The sequence below is a fragment of the Pectinophora gossypiella genome, chromosome 29 (genome assembly GCF_024362695.1).
Source record: "Pectinophora gossypiella chromosome 29, ilPecGoss1.1, whole genome shotgun sequence".
Taxonomy (NCBI): domain Eukaryota; kingdom Metazoa; phylum Arthropoda; class Insecta; order Lepidoptera; family Gelechiidae; genus Pectinophora; species Pectinophora gossypiella.
The window spans coordinates 6,035,075-6,057,997 of NC_065432.1; the positions used below are offsets into that span (position 1 = coordinate 6,035,075).

A 22,923-nucleotide genomic window follows, 5' to 3' on the forward strand; every position below is an offset into this window, starting at 1 on the left:
TTTAGGCAGATCGGGAGAATAAAAAAAAGACAAATGAAACACGGTGAAACATGCTAACTTTGACCGAGAACGGATTCGAATTACATACAAATCAAATAATATGGAAAAATATAGGTTTTAGGAGGGGCGGTTCGGGAAGCTAATTAGGCTAAATTGAAGCAATTCACTCTATACTAAAGCTGAATTTGACGTTATTTGTTGGATGGTAGCTGATGCCTATAGCACGGGCTTGAGTCTATTTTAGGCATCAGCTGAGATTATTATTTTGTACTTAACTTGCTCCTTACTAATTTTATAACTTCAAAATTGTTGTCAAAATGGCTTTTTATGGAAATAAATTGTATTATTATTATTATTACTTACTTTTAAATGCGCCATTGGCCCCGATTCCTGCAGACACCGCCTAATTTTATTTTAAGTTATATCCGTCATTTTCATATCCGTCGAAAAGGAAAGGGACGGATGATTCACAGCTCTTAATTTTAGGAAGAATGAGTAAATGAATGAATAACCCGGGCGAATCAAAAGGTACGTCCCTGGTATGCAATCCGTTTGATGTGCTGTCTACTTAACTGTGTCGGGTTATTGACGGATGTAAAATTTTTAGACGGTTGCTTTAGATTTGTGCTTAAAATTGACGTGTGTTCCATTAATTTTATGCTTGTCGATTACCCGTCCCTTTCCTTTTCGGCGGATAAGAAAATGACAGATATAACTTAAAATAAAATTAGATGGTATTTACAGGAATTAGCACCATTGTCAAAATGTGAATTGAATCAATGTGAAAAAAATAAAAAAATGCGCCATTTTCAATGTGTGAATTGAAAATGTAGCCTCTTTACACCCCCGCTATAAGTTATTTGCGTTAATTTAGGGTGTCAATGTTACCATATTTTGCGTAGAAAACCAAAGTCCTTTTTTTTTTGACGTGGCTTATTGTAGGTTTGCCGCAGATAGCATTAACTACTTGGCCGGACAAATAGGGTCCCCGGTTTGAATTCCAGTTCTGATGGTCTGTGTGTGTCTCCACAAACCCGCAGAGGAACAGCGTGGTGGAGTATGCTCCATACACCCTCAGATTGATTGAGCGGAGGCCTATGCCCAGCAGTGGGACGTATATAGGGTGAAATGGTTATCTTGTATGCGTTTTTCGTATCGGAGGCCTATGGCAGGTCAATGACCCCTTTAGCTGGGTTAATGTCGGCCATTGACCTTAGCACCCCGCACGAGAAAATAATTATTTGCATGTTTTTTTTTTAACCGACAGAGGGATTGTGTCCTCTAACATGATGGACTAATGTTATGGGCGATAGGCTGATCCCTTATCACCATAAGGTTCATCATATCCATCTTTGGAATTCGTATCAACAGTGGCTGCAAGTTGTCTTTGATTACTTGTGGCTCTGCCCACCCCATTAGGGATTACGGGCGTGAGTTTATGTATGTATGTGTATGTTTTTTTTTTAAATTCCCGATCTGCCTTTTCCATTGAAAAGTATAAAAATCTATTATGTATTTGACAATAAATTATGTATTTTATATTTATACATTATGAAATTATTGCTATACCACCCGTTGTTTCAAATATACATTGTGTAATTGAGTAGTGTCCTAGGTCAAGGATAAATTATGACATTCTGATTACTTAATAAAGACAGATCTAAAGGTGACAATAAAAGTTTCTTTTTTTCTGTTTAACTTATTTCACAATATTTTATCCTTATCAAATTAGTCGGTACAAAATAACAGAGTGCGTGTGCGTTACAACAGTCGAGCGAGAGTAGTCTCTTGACAGCTCACTGACAGCAGTGACAGCTATCTGTCAGTAGGGGTGCGTTCATAAACTGAACGCCGCCACAAATAAAGAAAAATGTAATAATAATTTCGACATTTTGTCACGTTTTTCTATGACGTCACAGGTTGCTTTTTAAAAATTCCATAGTAATTTCGTGTTTTGACGTTTAGTAAAAAGTAACTGATTTGAGTTTTTTGGCGGGAAACGGGAACGGGACAGTTGCTTTCTTCATTGAATAATCTAAATAATTAATACGAAGTGGTGTTTTGTGGTTCATGATCGCATTAAGTTAGTCGGAAAACATTCGCGACAGTGTTATTATATCGGAGTATTCGGTGGACAAAGTGTATCTACCTATTTTCGCTTCGTGCCAACAAGCCGCTTCATAACTCAAAAGTGTATGCGGACTTTCGAGTTAATTCGTTTGGGGTTCGGAGTAGGAGTCTGCTCCGAGGGTGGAGGCTTAGGTTTCATCATCATCACCTTTCATCATTTCATTTATCATCAAGAAAAAAAATACGTAAGACATGGCTGTATGGGCATAGTTCCCTTTGCCTTACTCTTCGGGGAAAACCAAAACAAAAAAAACTGATTTGACTAGTTGGAAACCAGTCTTACATGGAAGAAATTGACAACATTTCATTTTTACTAAGGTGCCTTAAATCGAAAACCATTTCGAGATATTTCTATGATTTACACAAAACACATTTTTTCAGATTTTTTAATTCAGTAATAATAGAAATATATTGAAAAATCCACGAGGTCAGAAGAGGAAGGCATAATAAGTTCAGACCTTTACATAAAAATTATAAAAAAAGTAAATGTCATACATAACATGACACTTTGTTTGCAACTTGTTTTAAATACGCATGCAAAGGTACATTACATTATACTGCCTTCATTCTATCAATGGCAGAATCCAATTTTCAAAAAATATTTTTTGTAACTTCTAGTGGAAAAATCTTGAAAAGAAAAAATACGTGTCTTCTATTTAAACAAGTACTTTCGAAATAGCACAAAAAAACCACGGCTTAAAAATTTGAAATGTTGTCAATTAAAGAGAAGGAAAACGTCGTGTCTTATAAGAAAGTCAAAGAATAGGCTTCTCGACAACGCAACCTAGTCAAATCAGATACTTTTTACGAAACGTCAAAACGAATGTTTTCCTTGGAGTTTGCATGGCAATACTGTCCTGTCACGTCATCAATAAAAGCGGTCAAACGTCGTACTCATCTGGGTTGGCTGGAAGAGATCTCTCTTAGAGATAAGTCCACCCTTGTAAACGTCCATTTCTTGTTTGTGATGTAACTAGTTGTTAAGTGCAATAAAGTATATTATCTCATTGTTACTTAATTCATAAATAAAATTCGAAAATAAGTCGAAAAGTAAAATGAGAATGATTTTTGATCATTTCTAGATTAGCTTTTTGTAATTTTTCTTTGATCCAGTCACTTACTACATAGGCCTTTGATCATAGAATAAGGAAACTCTCCGCTCCCCACCAGCGGCTGAGCTAGGTTTACCACACCCCCCTCGGTCTACTTCAATCTTTATGGTATCAGACGTCACACACACAGATGCGCGTGTACGATAACGTTAATGTGTAGTGTCTGTGAAGCACACGTGATCTGTGACAGCCTCCGTGGTCTAGTGGTTAGAGCGTTAGGCTCACGATCTGGAGGTCCGGGTTCGATTCCCGATGGGGACATTGTCGAAATCACTTTGTGAGACTGTCCTTTGTTTGGTAAGGACTGTTCAGGCTTGAATCACCTGATTGTCCGAAAAAGTAAGATGATTCCGTGCTTCGGAGGGCACGTTAAGCTGTTGGTCCCGGCTATTAGCCGTAAAAACACCTCCACCAACCCGCAGTGGAGCAGCGTGGTGGAGTATGCTCCATACCCCCTCCGGCTGATTGAGGGGAGGCCTGTGCCCAGCAGTGGGACGTATATAGGCAGTTTATGTTATGTTATGTAGTGTCTGTGTAAAACGAGGTTGTTTGTATGAAGTGTCCGGGGTGTGTTTTGATAGACAAGAATGGAGAGTCACTTCGGGGTAACCAGTTTGGCGGCGAGGGTGTGCTGCCCCAAAGGATATTTTCGTGGTACCTTCTTCTATCGTATTGGTTGTGAGGTGATTACCAACCCCATCATCCCTGGTGTCAGGGTTACTATTGAGCCGCCATAGGACATGACTCTTGTAACGACTACGTACTTACATCAGTAAGAAGTAACCGGGACCAACGGCTTAACGTGCCTTCCGAAGCACTGACTTTTTGGACAATCAGGTGAACAGCCTGTAATGTCCTAACCAAACTAGGGATCACAAAGTGATGGGAATCGAACCCGAGACCTCCGGATCGTGAGTACATCGCCCAGCCACTACAATAAATTTTAAATTCAAAATTCAAATGGAATTCCAGTCTCTGCTTACCCCGGTGGGAAATAGGCGTGAGTTTATGTGTGTATGTATGTAGTTTGGAATAAATGTTTATAAAAAAAACCTTTTAGTATGAATAAATTTAAAACCCTTACACTATGTATATTTGAAAGGGACGTAACATCTATGAAGGCAGTTTAGTAATATTCTAATATTTACATTTTTTTTTAATGAAGGACTTTCCACGCTGCGTTCTCCAAAAATAATATAGATGGCGCTGTGGAGATTTAACGTGATAATTACCTATTTTCTCATTACTCGGGTAAATAATTATTCCAAAATACAATGTAATGGCAGAAGCATATATAAAAATAATTGTTGCTTGATATTTACTTGATATTAGTTCCGTAAGAGGTTGGGAGCCTGGTGATCTGTCACACAGGGTCACACCTAGTATCGACACCAGTCTCTCACAAAGGCACTATAGTGTGTATCACCTTAGTAGTTTACATAATTTGTATTACCTTTGTGAAGGGAAAATAAAGATTATTTATTTATTATTTGGATCACATTATGTATAGAATTATATTGCTACCTATAGTAGACGACAGGTCGACATGGCAATTCTCTAGTGACGTGACGTTTTCAATATCGATATATTTTTATTATGTATGTAACAAAATGTGAATAAAATAATACCACGTTTTCATTTAAGTTAATATTTATTCATCTGAATCATCTAACGTTAATTTTATTTCTAAAATATTATTCTTAGTTTTCAATAATTTCTTAGCAAGTATATGTAAAATATACTTGCTATATTTATAATTTTGATTGACCATAAATATTTAGATTAGATTTCTTTTAAATCTATTGTTTTTCTTTTATGTTAATGTTAATTTCTAATTCAATAAATTATGTGAGCGAGATTATAATCGATAAACGCGGTCGATACGGACTCGTGCGACACTAAGACTAAGACGCCGCGGGGACTGTGCGGGTGTGCGGGGCGACCCCGCCTCCGCGGCTCACCTCATGCCCCGATTGCCATGTCGACCTGTCGTCAACAGTATATGGCTTCTCTTTGTTTTGATCTTAATAATAATGTGTAGAAGATGTCTTGTGACGGGGTGTAATAAAAAGGGTCATCTTTTATACCCAAAGACAAAAATAAAAGATGCATTGTGTTTGTTATCTATGAAATTAGAAGGTTCAACGAAGGAAAATCTGTACAGCGCCACCTATATTATTTTTGGTGAACGTAGCCTGAAAAGTCCTTTATTTGGAGTTTTATTAGTGCAAAGTACTTTATTTATGTTCAAAAATTACATTTCACTTAAAAATCTGGCGACTGTTATGTCCAATCCATTATGATTATGATGGACCATCATATTGGCGATGAGCTGATCCCTTGTCACCGTAAGGCCGGGTTTTCCACTGACGCGGAGATGAGCGGAGAAGAGCGGAGATGTGCGGAGAAGAGCGGAGATGGGCGGCGAAGAACGGAGATGTGCGGATTTGACCAATCACAGCGTTCGACAGAGCTCTCTGACGACGCTCTGTCACTCTCTCCCTCACGGTGATTGGTCGATTCCTGCACATCTCCGCTCCTCTCCGCACAGCTCCGCGTCAATGAAAACGCAGGGTAAGGTTCATCATATCCATCTTAAGGCTTCGTATCAACAGTGGCAGAAAATTGTGATTCTGTTGATTTGTGCGCGCTTCACGCGAAAACGACTGGATTAATTTTGATGAAACTTTTCAGTTTTACAACACAGAAGCTTAATCAACATCTGCATGGGAATCATCACGCTATCCCCCGTGGAGGTTAGCCGGAGATAACAATCGCGGGGAACTAGTTATTACGGTCACGAGCATTAATATGTATATGTATACACTTTGGTACCATGTCACATTAACTTTTTTGACAAATTGTACTGTAAGTCTTACTAAACGTCAAATATGTTAGTGCGACAGAGTCCTAAAGTGGGTACATTATATTGCTCACGACTGTACATTAACAAAATAATAAACGTACATTAATTATTGCATTAATTAAATTTATTGAAACAATAAATAAAAACATTATAAACCTTGTTCTAATTTTGATGTTAACTATACAATTTTACTACTAGAATTACTCTTCAATCAAAGAAGAATATCAGCAGTTTAAATGTAATTTCCACCACCCAACAACCTTTGGTGCTTAAAGGAGGATAACACCCGTATTCTAAGATGTTAACTCGAAACTTCCTCCACCCGACTTTTCCTCCACCCGACTCTGCCTCAGCTGAGCATTTTGGTATTTCAAGTTGACAATTACGTTCTCGACTCGAGGACTTTACTCACTGGAGTCGAGCATATCATACTGCCAACATAATAACACGAAATTGATGACGTCATGTCTCACTGGAGGAAACTTGAGTGAAGGTTGAGGCGCGCTCTAAGTGGTATTAATATAACTAAACTCGGCTATCAGCTGAGACTGCCCTCAAGATCATGCTCAAGTCCCTGTTTTTATATAAGAACTGTGACATTGACATGATCTTGAGGGCAGTCTCGAAGCTGAGATTAGTTTATTAATGCCACTCTAAGAATACCGTTTTCGAGCTGAGTTGGCGTAAGTGTAGCTACACCATTCGGTGATAGAAAAAAAAAGTTTTGTAAAGGTTTATTTGTAAGTAAAAGAGGACTTAACTTCCGACCCAGAGTAATCCTGAAGAAAATAGGAAGAATTTATAATATTTTTTATTGTTTGTAGGTTCTCTAGATCTTCAAGTAGTGGCAAAAAGGTGTAGAGCTCATTTAGATAGATAGATAAAATACTTTATTGAGCACAATGGACACAAAATACAAAGGACAACATTATACAGAAAAGCACATCAGGCGGCCTTATTGCTCATGCAGCAATTTCTTACAGGCAACCTTTGAGTACAGGAATATTTTGTACAAATATAACAATAGCGGGTTAGTGCATTCTAACAAAATAAATAATTAAAAAAACTACCTGCATAAAATAAGTACTTTTAACTGAAGAAAGAAAGAAATGTTATATAAATATATAACGTTTCTTTCCTTAAATATAATATTATATATTCATATTATATTTTATTATTATTATTATTATTGCATACCTATATAAATACATGTATCCCATATATATATATGAATATTACACATAACTAAATAATAATACATACATATAATAACACTATGGAAAAAGGACAGATTTAGCTTAGTATATCTATGACATAAATAATAATTTCCTTCACCGAATGGTGTGGCTACACTTACGCCATATATTGTTGCTGAGAGAGGGTCCCAACACCCTTAAGGTACCGTCAACTGAGGACAGAGTCGAGGTCGGTTGGAGTTAACACCTTAGAACACTGGTCCAAGATCACTTATCGCTCAACCGAATAGAATAAAAATACTTGCACTAACAGAACATTGGAACAATTTCTCGACACTTAACACCTTAAATCTACCACAAATTTGGTCGTTGTTCGCGTCACTAAAAAAAAACTACCAAACCTACCATTTTTCTCTTCGCTGGCAACATTGTTTCAGTCTTTTTGGTGGAAAATCCAGTTTAGCAAGGCTTGCAACACTATTGCTAGGACGAACCCGCCGAATATGTCCCACGAGTGGGAAGTGTGGCTGACATTACCCACGTTCTGTGGTCTCATGACGGTCCTTTGGCCTTCTAACGCCTCCACCGTTTTGGATAGTTTCTCTATGGCTGATGTTTGCTCTCTGAGGGCCGTGTCGATCTGGTATAGAGACTGCTTCAAAGTACGCCTGGAAGAGAAGAGATTTCTTAATAATAATAAGTCTATTTAAGTCTATTTAGTACTATTTATATAAGTAGGTATATATGTTAGGTTATGTATATAGGATAGATAGATAAAATACTTTATTGAGCACAATGGACACAAAATACAGAGATAAGGACAGCATATAAAGAAAAGCACAACAGGCGGCCTTATTGCTCATGCAGCAATTTCTTCCAGGCAACCCAGGCAGGTTAGGTATATATTATATTTGTAAGTATGTTATATATTTATTTGCATGTATCTATTGATAAGTTGTAAGTATGTATAGTTTGTACCCGCAATCTTTCAATTTTTTTTACATTTTTCCTCACCTTATGGTTGTCTGGAAGAAATCGCTTTAAGCGATAAGGCCGCCATTTGCCATGTACTTAGTTAAGAGACTTTTTGTAATTATTTCTTTTTATTTTGGTGCAATAAAGTGTATTTGTATTGTATTGTTAGTCACAGGTCAGTGTATAGTCACAGGGACTGTAACCTGGAACCTGACAGAGGGCAGCAGTAACTGTCAGTACTATTCAGAGGCGGAGGACAGGAGTCCTAGTACGGCTTTGAAATAGACTACTCTGGGCGCCGTCCCACTTGCGTCAGACAGAGTACTGCGGGCGGAAGGCAAGAGGGAAACCACTGCCCTATTTTTCCCTAAAAAGTAGCAAGGAAAATGCTGCACCGATAAGAGCGTGGCTCTTATATTGATGATGATGATGAATAATAGTTTACAAAAGAAAGTAAGATGATTAAGCACGCACGCGGTGCTAAGGCACGTTGACCCAAACGATTAGCTCCAAACTTCGTTAAGATATTGCCCTCGGTTCCTGTAGACACCTAATTTTATTTCAATTTATACCCGTCATTTTCTTATCCGCCGAAAAGGAAAGGGACGGATGATTGACAACCGTTAATTTTAAAACGAATGAGCAATATAATGTACCCACTTTAGGACTCTGTCGCACTAACATATTTGACATTTAATGAGACTTACTGTTTAATTTGTCAAAAAAGTTAATGTGACATGGTACCAAAGTGTATACATATTAATGCTCGTGAACGTCAACCCCTCAGCTTTCGAGCACTATTTATCAACCACACATTGTAGCGCCACCTATCGACTCATGAAATGAAATAAAATTCATAATTAATTATTAATTCATTATTTTTAATTTAGGCCGCCATTTGCCATGTACTTAATTAAGAGACTTTTTGTAATTATTTATTTTTAGTTTGGTGCAATAAAGTGTATTTGTATTGTATTGTATTGTAAAATTTATTGTAGTAAATGTGGTTATACATAGCGATGGATGTCATTACCCCGCCGACTAGCGCCACCTACTGTCATCCTGAAGGTACTACATTTCGACAAGTACGACAGCGCCATCTGTGTCACTCACGTGTAAGTTTATACTATTAGCGCCACCTACTGTCAACTTCAAGGTACTTCAGTTAGACAAGTACTAATAGCGCCATCTGTGTCACCCACGTGGAAGTTTATACTAACTTCTAGCGCCACCTACTGTCAACCTCAAGGTAGTACTACATTTAGACAAGTACTATATCGCCTTCTGTGTAACTCACGTATAAGTTTATACTAACTTTTAGCGCCACCTACTGTCACCCTCAATGTACTACATTTAGACAAGTACTACACCGCCATCTGTGTCACTCACGGGGAAGTTTATACTAACTTCTAACGCCACCTACTGGCCCCGATTCCTGCAGACACCTCCTAATTTTATTTTAAGTTATACCCGTCACATTCTTATCCGCCGAAAAGGAAAGGGACGGATGATTGTCAACAAGTTAATTTTAAAACGTATGCATTAACCCGTGCGAATAAAATAGGCATCTCGCTGGTATGCATTCCGTTTGACTTGCTTTCTACTTAATTCTGTCGGGTTATTGGCTGATGTAAAATTTTTTGACGGTTGTTTTAGATTTCTGCTTAAAATTGCCGTGTTTTCCATAAATTTTATGCCTGTCGATTACCCGTCCCTTTCTTTTTCAGCGGATAAGAAAATGACAGGTGTAACTTAAAATAAAATTAGATGGCGTCAGCAGGAATTAGCACCACTGTCAACCTCAAGGTACTACATTTAGACAAGTACTACAACGCCATCTGTGTCACTCACGTGGAAGTTTTACTCCTGCGTATGACCTCGACGTGAGGTTCCGACTCCGAGCGCGACAACCGCGACGTCGGTCCCGCGCCCGTCTCCATTCTACCCCGGATAGTATCATTATTAATATGCTGATAGTAGGCTAGTTTCGTTTGAGGAGCTCGGTGGCGCAGCAGTGAATATATATAATATATACAGCAAATATATACAGCGCTATAGGACACACTGACTGCAGTATTGACACTTATACTACACTCTGACATCAGTATCGACACTTATAGTACACTCTGACTGAAGTATCGACACTTACAGTACACTCTGACTGCAGTATCGACCCTTACAGGACACTCTAACTGCAGTATCGACACTTATAGTACACTCTGACTGCAGTATCGACACTTATAGGACACTCTGACTGCAGTATCGACACTTATAGGACACTCTGACTGCAGTATCGACACTTATAGGACACTCTGACTGCAGTATCGACACTTATAGTACACTCTGACTGCACTATTGATGCGTTCAGTGCACTCTGACTGTATTTTTGACTCTTGTATATAGAACATGTTACTCACGTGGTAGTCTTGGAGCGCCGCGGCTCGACGTGCGTGTCACTGTCGGAGCCGGGTGGGAGGCGCACGGCGTCTCGGGCTCCGCCCCCCGCCTGCTGCACGGTCGTGATCACGAAGTCCTCCTCGCATTCAAATAACTCCTCCGCTTGCCATGCACTGGTGAGAAACATTACTTGGTATTCTTCTTCTATCGTGTGGGTTGTGAGGTGGATTACCAACCCCATCAACCCTGGTGTCAGGGTTACTATTGAGCCGCCATAGGCCCCTGACATGACTCATGTAACGACTACGTACTTACATCAGTAAGTAGTAACCGGGACCAACGGCTTAACGTGCCTTCCGAAGCACAGATCATCTTATTTTTGGACAATCAGGTAATCAGCCTGTAATGTCCTAAAAAAACTAGGGATCACAAAGTGATTTTTGTGATTTGTCCCCACCGGGATTCGAACCCGGAACCTCCGGATCGTGAGCACAACGCTCAACCACTGGACCACGGAGGCCACTTGGTATAATAACGTACGTAAGCTCGTGTGGCTTGTGAGAGCAATGATCAACCTCAACCCTGGTACCGGGGTTCAAATCCCGGTGGGGACATATCACAAAAATCACTTTGTGATCCCTAGTTTGGTTAGAACATAACATTTAAGCTGATTTAAGATGATCCGTGCGTCGGAAGGCACGTTAAGCCGTTGGTCCCGGTTACTACTTACTGATGTAAGTAAGTAGTCGTTAGACGAGCCATGTCCACATTTCATGGACTTAAATCTTATGAACTGACTAACGGTACTTAATTACTATAACTTGTCAAATATATAAAAAAACGTTAAACTGTAAGGAAGTCTTTTACAAAGTAAATTGTAAACATTAGTCGTGGGTAATTAATTTATTTTGCTTCTATGCTGTTCTGGGAGCAAATAAAAAACATAGAACACGTTCAGCTGCTTGTCTTCCCGGGCATGTCGTAAAAACCGACAGAGGGATTGCGTCCTCTAACATGATGGACTAATGTTATGGGCGATAGGCTGATCCCTTATCACCATAAGGTTCATCATATCCATCTTAGGACTTCGTATCAACAGTGGCTGCAAGTTGTCTTTGATTACTTGTGGCTCTGCCCACCCCATTTAGGAGTACGGGCGTGAGTTTATGTATGTATGTATGTAATTTATTTTTTTTACAAAATGGCAACGCAGGGCCGGATGACGTCAGCTGTGCTAACCTTGAAATGTTAGCTGTCACTTTTGAGCAAACCTGGGGGGTTAAAATGGCCGCATCGAAGCGATTCATCTAAGAAAGCAATATTGCTATCTGACTTTTGTTTGCATTGCGCACTTACTTTTATATGCGTAAATGTCATATTGCAACATTGCTTTCTTAGATGAATTGCTTCGATGTGGCCATTTTAACCCTCGGTTTTCTTATACCATGGTTAAAATGACAATTAGGTACGATTTGACACTTACGATGTGTTGCTGTGGTTATATTTCCATCCTTGATCGATGATACCTGGAAAAATTAAAAATACATACATAGACACTAGAGACTTTTTGTAATTATTTCTTTTTATTTTGGTGCAATATAGTGTATTTGTATTTATTTTATTTATTTATTTATTGCATGTCACATGGTGGCTTACAGTTCTTATAAGTAAATAATGTACAAACATGTGACACCCTGTAAGGGCACCGCAAAAGTATTCCAACAATGTATTGTAATGTATTGTATTGTATTGTAAATGTATTGTATTGTAGACACATAAGCCACGAGTAATGAGGTCGGAAGAGTTACGGTCACGAGTACTAATATGTATGTATGCAGAATGACTAGCGCCACCTGTTGTCAAGATGTTGATTTATTAAGCTTTCGATACTCGCATCAAAATGTCAAGTCGATACTTGGGTGGAATCGATTCGGTGAAATGGCAACACTAGTTGCTATCGTCTCCGAAGGTGCGTCCGTGCCACACACGTTGGATGGACTTCGTTCACCCTAAGGAATAAACTTCTTTCACCCTAAGGTTGCCTGGCAGAAATTGCTGTTTAGCAATAAGGCCGCCTATTGTGCTTGTTTTTATTTGTGTTCGCCCTTTGTACATGTCGTTGTGCAATAAAGTATTATTGATTGATTGGTTGATATTGATTGATTGATATTGATTGATTGATATTGATTGATTGATATTGATTGATTGATATTGATTGATTGATATTGATTGATTGATATTGATTGATTGATATTGATTGATTGATATTGATTGATTGATATTGATTGATTGATATTGATTGATTGATATTGATTGATTGATATTGATTGATTGATATTGATTGATTGATATTGATTGATTGATATTGATTGATTGATATTGATTGATTGATATTGATTGATTGATATTGATTGATTGATTGATATTGATTGATTGATATTGATTGATTGTTGTGTGCGGTACCTTCAGGTGCTTGCGTGTACGAGTCCTTGTGGAAGTACCGCGGCACCCAGGCGGCCACCAGCCCGCGGGCGTGGGCGCGCTGAGCCTCCTCAATCACCGTCTTCTCCTCCGTCGCTGCAACCTGAAAATGTCATCATCATTGCATCTTCTTCTATCGTGTGGGTGGTGAGATGGAATACCAGCCACATCAACCCTGGTGTCAGGGTTACTATTGAGTCAGATAGGCAGTCGCTTCTGTTTTAAAACCGGACCTGTCAAATCTTCAGGTTAGGTAAGCGGACCCTGTGGAAAACGGGGACCCGCAATAGTGACAAAGAACAATAATAAATACATGTTCAGTGCACTCGTACCAAACAGGAATCTTATTGTAAAAACGTATACGTTGCCCCTTATAAGATTTACTCAGACCAATCTTACCTGGTCATCCTGGGCGATGGCCTCGGACACCTTGAGCCACAGCCGCTGCGACTCGTAGTCGCGCTGCGCCGCCAGCCGCACCAGGTAGCGGCGCAGGCGCTGCTCCTTCAGCACGCTCACGTCCAGCAGGTTGCTCTCCTCCTGCCACGGACCAATGACACTTGATGACGTGCAATCGAAGGTTGTTTTTTGAATGGAGTAACTATAACTAACTGTTCCAATTATGATTGGTCATAATCCATAGTAGGACTGAAAAATCTTTATTAGATTATGTTACTCCAATTATCAATCAATCAATCAATAATACTTTATTGCACAACAACATATACAAAGGACATAAACATACGAACATAATTATATCTCTTACCCCTGTCCCATATTGTTATTGTTACCCCATTTACACGCCTTGCCCCAATCTTCATTTGTTATTGTTACCCCACCTATATATATATATATATCCTTTACCGTAGTCTTAGCTGCCACAGAAACGCTGTTTCAATCATCTGATAAAGATGTAAAGGCCTGAGATGATCAGTCTTACATTGTTATTTTTACCCCAATTATGTCTCTTACCCCCTGTCTTATATTGTTATTCTTATCCCATTTACATCTCTTGCCCCAGTCTTAATTTGTAATAGTTTTCTATCCCAATTATGTCTCCTACCCCAGTCTTACTTTGTTATGGTTACCTTTTATATCCCTTACCCCATTTACGTATCTTACTCCAGTCTTATCTTGTTTTTGTACCCCATTTGTCTCTTACCCCATTTTTATTATTCAAATTCGAATTTTTATTCGCATTCAATAGCGTTTTTACAGAGGTTAAATTAATTATAAAGTCGCTTTTAACCTATATAGCTTAGAATCTATAGCATGCAAGAATAACAGTTCTAAATTATGTTACTGTTACCTTGTTTACACAACTTACCCCAGTTTTCTTGTCCTTAATGTCAATCTTTCCGTCCCAGTACCCCTCGACCGTGGCTACTGTATCTTTCCCCTTCTTTATGCGACCGCTTATGGCGTTGGTCTGCTCGGCACTTCCTAGGAACGACTGAAAGGCAAAATATATTCATATATTTATTTATTGTTCAGGTAATCAACAGTTTATTTAGTATACATAGTCATCATCAGCCGTACGACGCCCACTGCTGGGCATAGGCCTCCCCCAAGGATCTCCACGACGATCGGTCCCGCGCTGCCCGCATCCAACGGCTTCCCGCGACCTTCACCAGATCGTCGGTCCACCTTGTAGCGGGCCTACCCACTGAGCGTCGTCCGACGCGTGGTCGCCATTCCAGAACCCTTCCGCCCCAGCGGCCATCGGTTCTCCTCGCATACATAGTAGTGATATAATATTTTAAGTAACTAGAAAGCCAATTATAGATTACCCCGGGTTACATACGAGACGTGTAGGTATCACTTAGTTTACAATTATACATAGAAAACCTTCGACATATGTATATTATGATCGAAGTAGGAAACAAACAAAAATTAGGAAAATTATGTCTGGTGTTGGTCACCATTCCTCATGAACAATCGCATAAGACATGAATGAACAATCCTATTACTACTACATGCACCCACAGATAATAAACTTCAATATCAACTTGCGCCCATATTCACTAAGGAAGTACATACATACATACATAAACTCACGCCCGTAATCCCAAATGGGGTGGGCAGAGCCACAAGTAATCAAAGACAACTTGCAGCCACTGTTGATACGAAGTCCTAAGATGGATATGATGAACCTTAGGATGTTAGAGGACGCAATCCCTCTGTCGGTTTTTACGACATGCCCGGGAAGACAAGCAGCTGAACGTGTTCTATGTTTTTTATTTGCTCCCAGAACAGCATAGAAGCAAGTACGCAGAGAAATTTAGTCAGAGATGAATCATCAAGAAATATAGATTACCCCATAACAGAACAAACATACCCCCGCACTTACTATAATATAAATTTAATTATTTAAAAAACGGTGTGTTAGTGACGGCCCTCCGTAACCGTAACCGAAGCTATCGGATATCCGATATAAAAAATCTTACGAACTATCATATATCGCCACTTACTCTCAACTTAAACTCCACATCGGCGTGGTAGCCTGTCTGTTCGCAGATTATATGGATCTGTCAAAGATAAGAAATATAATTAATACGACTTATTTGATGATTTTGATTTTGATGAGCTCGATGGCGCAGCGGTTAACGCGCTCGGTCTGCGATTGTTGAAGTTAAGCAACTTTCGCAAAGGCCGGTCATGGGATGGGTGACCACAAATAAAAAAGTTTTCATTTCGAGCTCCTCCGTGCTTCGGAAGGCACGTTAAGCCGTTGGCATTAGCAGTCGTTAATTAAAATGTGTTTTAATCATTATTTTACGTTAATTTCACATTGAGCTAAGAAATCATACATCTATTGAGTGCTACGGATGTTATTAGAAGAATACTTTGCGTAGTTTAGGTGAAATTCGAACATTCTTTGTAGTAACAGGTTTGTTTACCTTTTATGAAGATCATTTTTGAACGGACTATAAATAGTTATGCCTAATGCCTTTTATGCGTAACGATTATTTATGACATAAATAATTATGTAAAGTAAAATAAAGTAAAGTAAAGTAAACCTTTATTTGTGTGAATACAGTACATAATGATGTTATACTATACACTACTGAGGCACATGTGTGTTCAACCTGCATGCAGGCATACAAATATTTGATTTTTACAATTTCAGCAATACAAATAACAGAATTAAATAGATTTCAATTTTACAAATACTCAGTCAACCAAGGATAATATTCTTTAGTCAATATTTTTATCCCTATCTAAATATTCTTTCACACTATAAAAGCAATGCTGGAACAAAATAGGGAACCGATTATGTTGGTGAGTGTTTCCAGTGTGTGGCGACTGACCTTCCCGCCCAGCTCCATGCTGAGCGTCCCGATGACGATGCCCTTGCAGTGCGCGTAGGGCGCGGTGGTGACGTACGTCTCGCCCCACGGCAGGATGTGCACTCGTGCGCAGCCCTCCAAGATGGCCGACGTTGAGTTGCCTGGATGTTACAAAGATATTTCTTTGTTACCTGCTCAATTGACATCATCACCTCCCTAGCATTATCCCGTTTGTCACAGGGTCCGCTAACCTAACCTGAAGATTTAACAGGTCCGACAAGAATGTAAATTAAATTGACTTTTTTGTAATGCTTTTAATGAGTTTCTTTTTAAATAATCGTTCTTCTTCTTCTTCTTTGCGAGTCGATGGCGATCGAAGCTAGTCCAGTATTTGTAAATAGGTTAAGTTATATGTAAAAGTGTTTTTGTCTGTTGGCAAACCTAATAAAAAAAATAAAAAAATAAAAATAAAATAAATAAATTTTTGCTGACCAATAATTGGCCACGCTTACGGCATTGTCAGTGGCTTCGTACAGGTCTAATATATGTAATAAATAATCGTTTTTAGTGTTTTTATTATTAAAATCAAAGAAAGAATAATTTATTTGATTTTTGAATGTAATAATCTCTATTGGATGTCAACAGATGACAGCTGCTCGACTGTCAGTGTCAATGACGAGTGCTCAACATAATAATAACCTAAATAACTATCGAATTTTCGACCAATTACACTTTATAAAAAACTTAACAAACAAAAACCAAACTAAAACTTCAAACTTTACTTTTTAAAGTGTCTTCTATCGTAATATCAATTTAATTCTCGCTGCGTAACTAGTTTCGTTTGGCAATGCAGGACGGAAGGGGCAAGTCACAGGGACTGGAACCTGGAACCTGACAGAGGGTAGCAGTAACTGTCAGTACTATTCAGAGGCGGAGGACAGGAGTCCTAGTATGACTTTGTAATAGACTTCTCTGGGTGCCATCACACTCGCGTCAGACAGAGTACTGCGGAGCAGAAGGCAAGAGGGATACCACTGCCCTATTTTTTCCTAAAAAAGTAGCATGGAGGAAAATGCTACACCGACAAGAGTGTGGCTCTTAAATTGATGATAATGTGATAATTTATTCTTGCCCTATTGTGTATTTTCTTCAAACGTGACACTGGCAGAATTGTGATCACACAGAAGCCATTCATCAAGAATTTAATACCATGACCCTCACCGTAAAACTTGGAGCGTGCCAGTAGGCTGCCCTCTATGACGAAGCCATCCTTCCGGTTGGACACGTAGAACGCCGACACCGGCGGGTGGTGTGACACCTGCAACGTACCAGGGTTAAAACTTGGGCGGGCAAATTGGGAGCGCTGAAGGTATCGTTTCCACCACAGATGTACTATGCTGCGAAGATGTATAAGCTGCGCTACGAAACTATGTGACCCTTTCCACCAATACTAAGCTAAAGTAGACGACAGGTCGACATGGCAATTCTCTAGTGACGTGACGTTTTCAATATCGATATATTTTTATTATGTATGAAACAAAAAACCACGTTTTCATACACTGTACGATCAAAATCATCAACACAAAATTTTGGACCTGTCTTCTCCGTTTTTTGGGTGATTTCAACTTTTCCTCTGCTCCCACTGATTTTAGTTCTGATTTTATCCTAGACATAGTTCTTTTCGATAGACCGGTATAAAACACAGCCCTGTCTAATGTCCGATTGACAGAAAATTTGTAACAATTATTTTTCCGTTCAATGTCACAATTTTCTAACACTTTTCTACACGCGACGAGTTGCTACCGTAGCCATTTTAAAAACACAATAGTAATAAATTTTGTGAGCGAGATTATAATCGATAAACGCAGTCGATACGGACTCGTGCGACACTAAGACTAAGACGCCGCGGGGACTGTGCGGGTGTGCGGGGCGACCCCGCCTCCGCGGCTCACCTCATGCCCCGATTGCCATGTCGACCTGTCGTCAACAGTATGTAGCTGTGCGAGGAAGATGCGCTGCAAAGATGCGCCTCCATGAGTTTGTAACAGTAATAGCTAGTATTTATAATATCTGCTACCTTAATACTAGTTCCATATTATATTTTGGACACTGGCAACACTGTGAGCATTAGTATGATGGTTAATCATGGCGCGAAGGGCATAAAAGGCGCTCATCCATCCCAGAACGGGCATTCTATCGTTATCGCTAGCTGGAGTATAGACCTAAGTCGAATCTAAGCTGGTCGAGTGCACCACTAGTTGTAATACTATATTGTGAAAGTTACCAAGTGTATTTACAAATAAACGGTCGAGTTGTAAACTGATCTTTGAGTCTTCGCACTGTCCCTACTGAAGGTTTCAAGTTCTTCTTTGCACATTGCGAGGTATAAAACAACTTTTTGCTTCCACGATGGCATGTCTACATTCAGCGAAAAACGCGGGCATACTGTAGGTACTCTGCTCGGAACATAGCTAAAGTACGCATCCACATGACGCATCCACAGCACACATCCACAGCACGCATTCACAGCACGCAATCATAGCACACATCTATAGCACGCATCCACAGGACGCATCCAAAGCACACATCCACAGCACGCAACCATAGCACACATCTATAGCACGCATCCATAGTACGCATCTATAGCACGCATCCATACCACGCAACCACAGCACGCATCCAAAGCACATATCCACAGCACGCATCCACAGCACGCATTCACAGCACGCATCCACAGCACGCATCCACAGCACGCATCCACAGCACGCATCCACAGCACGCATCAATAGCACACATCCACAGCACGCATTCATAGCACACATCTATAGCACGCATCCATAGCACGCATCCAAAGCACGCATCCAAAGCACACATCCACAGCACGCATCCACAGCACGCATCCAAAGTACACATCCACAGCACGCACTCACAGCACGCATTCACAGCACGCATCCAAAGCACACATCCACAGCACGCATCCACAGCACGCATCAATAGCACACATCCTTCCATATAAAAACATATCTTAGTTGAATCCGTTTCCACCGGTGCTATGCTATGTGCACCAATGAATATGATTGCATACTTTATGTAAAAAAGCTTATTATAAGATTAATGACTACTTAAATGATAAAAATGACTGGTATTGAATGTGTTCCTCTAGTTATTAAATAACTTGTAATTGATTTAAAAGATATGTTGCTGTTGCAGTTTCTTGTCATTTCTTCTCCTCAGCCATAACATCTTGCGGAATGACGTAAATTCAAAAATGTTATATTGACCCTCAACAAGTTTATCCATGATAATTACGTTCAATAAATGATCCTAATTTCTGATTTCTACTCATCCTTGTGCGGTTTCAATCATAAAAATTATACTGAACAGTACCTGTTCAGCTACGTAGAAGGTGTACGTGTCATCGTGGTGGTTCCGCCAGCAGCAGCGGAAGGTCTCCCCCAGCACTGGGTTGTAGGGCTTCTTGAGACCCTTGGGTTTCTTGTAGAGACCCGACAGGTACCAGCGCAGGACGCACTTGAACCTTTCGTAGGGGTCCGACATGTTTGAGGCCCTGAACATACAAATACATACATAAAAGCCACGGCCTCCGTGGTCCAGTGGTTGAGCGTTGTGCTCGCGATCCGGAGGTCCCAGCTTAGAATACCGGTGGGGACATAACACAAAAATCACTTTGTGATTAACTGTTATCCCTAGTTTGGTTAGGACATTACACGCTGATAACCTCATTGTCCAAAAGATGATCCGTGCTTGGGAAGTCACGTTAAGCTGTTGGTCCTGGTTCCTACTTATTGATGTACGCAATCGTTACATGAGTCGTGTCAGGGGCCGATGGCGGCTCAATAGTAACCCTGACGCCAGGGTTGATGGGGTTGGTAATCCACCTCACAACCCATACGTTAGAAGAAGAGTACTCACTGCGCCAGAATGTCCGCGTGGTAGTAGTTGTCGGCCAGCTTGTCCAGGAAGGAGCGAGGCTCCAGGATGAAGGTCGGCAGCACCACCTTGCTGAGGTCCATCCCAGGCCGGACCTGCTTCAGCAGGAACCACAACAGCGACTTGTTCTCCTCAGCCACCTCCTCAACCAGTTCTCCGGCCTGGAAACCATGGTTTTAGGGTAATTTTTCAGGCTTCCATACCTAAAGAGTAAAATTCAAATTCAAAAATATCTTTATTCAGTAGGTAACATAGTAACACTTTGAATCGTCATTTTTTACATAATGAACGTCTCATCCGCCTAAAACTACTGCAGCTTCTCACAACCTGTATAGCCGGGGAAAAGAAGCTGCAAGAAAAACCTCGGCAAAGTTCTCTAGACGTTCTTTTAAAAAAAAAATCATAAAATATTGTACAATTGGTAATTTATTGTGATCCCTAGTTTGGTTAGGACATTACAGGTTGATCACCTGATTGTCCGAAAGTAAGATGATCCTTACTTCGGAAGGCACGTTAAGCCGTTGGTCTCGGTTACTACTTACTGTAAGTACGTAGTCGTTACATGAGCCATGTCAGGGGCCTTTGGCGGCTCAATAGTAACCCTGACACCAGGGTTGCTGAGGTTGGTAATCTACCTCACAACCCACACGATAGAAGGAGCTTTAAGTGCATAATTTTGTAAAAGGGATTTTTTTTATACTGCCAACATAATGGATAGAAGAAGAATGCCAGCACCCGATTACTCTAGCCATAGAGGCAGCCAATCAGCTCGCGACACCAAACACTTCAGGACACCGACCCCGCCGGCGTGGTCGACGACTTCCCTCAATCAGCGCATATCTCTATAGAGGGTACTAGGGTCGATTAATTCTTTCAAATATTTTTCCTCTCAGACGACGGCTTGAGCTGAGGTTCGCGCCCAACTGGGCACCCTCAGGCCTGTTGTCTTAAAACGTTGTACCTTGAGAGCCTTCAGCGCTCCCCATTTGTCCGGCCAAGTAGTTAATGCCACCTGCGGCAAATCTACAATACATACATAAACGGCCTATATACGTCCCACTGCTGGGCACCGGCCTCCCCCCAATCAACCGGAGGGGGTATGGAGCATACTCCACCACGCTGCTCTGCGGGTTGGTGGAGGTGTTTTTTACGGCTAATAGCCGGGACCAACGGCTTAACGTGCCCTCCGAAGCACGGAATCATCTTACTTTTTCGGACAATCAGGTGATTCAAGCCTGAAAAGTCCTTACCAAACAAAGGACAGTCTCACAAAGTGATTTCGACAATGTCCCCATCGGGAATCGAACCCGGACCTCCAGATCGTGAGCCTAACGCTCTAACCACCAAACCACGGAGGCTGTTCAACAATCTACAATAAGTCACGTCAAAAAAAAAGAGCGCCAGCCGCCCCTCCTCACCTGCCCCACGTCGCGGTCCTGGTCTTCCACGTACCGCGCGTGTATCCGCGCCAGCGCAGCGTGCACGGCCCGCGCGCCCCCCGCGCCGCCCGCGCCCCCCGCGCCCGCCTCCAGCACCGCGCCCGCCATGCGGGACCCGCAGCTGTCCGAGTCCGATGCTGCGCCCGCTAGCTCTGAGGAGAGAGGGGGGATAAGACCATGAGAGGTGTAATTTCAAATGAAATAAAAATAACAATAAGTCTGGGGCAAGTCCGATCTGGGGTATGTCCGGTCTGGGTCAAGTCCGATCTGGGGTAAGTCCGGTCTGGGGCAAGTCCGGTCTGGGTCAAGTCCGGTCTGGGGCAAATTCAACCCAGTTCAATCGGTTTAGTTTCAGTTTATTTTGTGTTTGTTTCAATTATGTACGCGAGTAACGAGAAACATGTAATTATCACTTTAAAACTGAACAACGCCATCTATATTGTTTTTGGTGAACGTAGCCAGGAAAGTACCTCGTAGAAACATTAACTTAGTTATTAAGTGATCCTTTGTAGAGAGAAATCTAAATATATAAAAGGAGAAACTGACTGACTGACATATCAACGCACAGCCTAAACGGCTAAACGTAGGCACTTGAAATTTGGACGGAACGTAGCTTAGGTACCGTAGAGGTGTACTAAGAAAGGAATTACCGGAATTCCCGCGGGAACGGGAATTAGCGGGAAAATCCTTTTGTATGAAAAATCTAAACCGCTTAAGTTAGACGCTTGAAATTTGGCATGCAGGTACCTTAGTAAACTTAAAGCTTAGTTGCAACATGACATTGCAAAATTCCCACGGAAACGGGAGTTAGCGGGAAAAAACATTTGTATGAAAAAATCTAAACCGCGTGATAAGATACACGCCACGCGGACAAAGTCGCGGGCAAAAGCTAGTAAATAAATAAATAAATAAATAAAGTACATTCGAACCTCCATTACCTCTTTCCTTCGGCATCTGCTCCAGAAACATGTGAACCCCATTCTCCTTATCGTTATAACCCGTCAAAATTGCAGAGTCTATAGAGTACTTCCTATTTAGATTCAAAGTCGAGTAATGCGGGGGCTCCGACAATTGTCTGCTTAACTT

General features: G+C 40.7%; 1 protein-coding gene across 1 annotated transcript in view; it reads right to left on the minus strand.

Moving 5' to 3' along the window:
• Positions 1 to 7,325: 7,325 nt before the first annotated feature.
• Positions 7,326 to 22,923, minus strand: part of LOC126379710 (oxysterol-binding protein-related protein 8) — a 41,997-nt gene continuing 26,399 nt past the window's right edge. The window contains exons 8-19 of the mRNA XM_050028531.1: positions 21,817 to 21,989; positions 20,381 to 20,559; positions 19,835 to 20,015; positions 17,669 to 17,765; positions 16,469 to 16,608; positions 15,629 to 15,685; positions 14,485 to 14,610; positions 13,557 to 13,697; positions 13,140 to 13,260; positions 12,160 to 12,202; positions 10,697 to 10,849; positions 7,326 to 7,972 (exon numbers count right to left, since the gene is read on the minus strand). Of these exons, the coding sequence (XP_049884488.1) occupies positions 7,738 to 7,972; positions 10,697 to 10,849; positions 12,160 to 12,202; positions 13,140 to 13,260; positions 13,557 to 13,697; positions 14,485 to 14,610; positions 15,629 to 15,685; positions 16,469 to 16,608; positions 17,669 to 17,765; positions 19,835 to 20,015; positions 20,381 to 20,559; positions 21,817 to 21,989 (1,646 nt within the window). The 3' untranslated portion in view covers positions 7,326 to 7,737. The remainder of the gene's footprint in view (positions 7,973 to 10,696; positions 10,850 to 12,159; positions 12,203 to 13,139; positions 13,261 to 13,556; positions 13,698 to 14,484; positions 14,611 to 15,628; positions 15,686 to 16,468; positions 16,609 to 17,668; positions 17,766 to 19,834; positions 20,016 to 20,380; positions 20,560 to 21,816; positions 21,990 to 22,923) is intronic.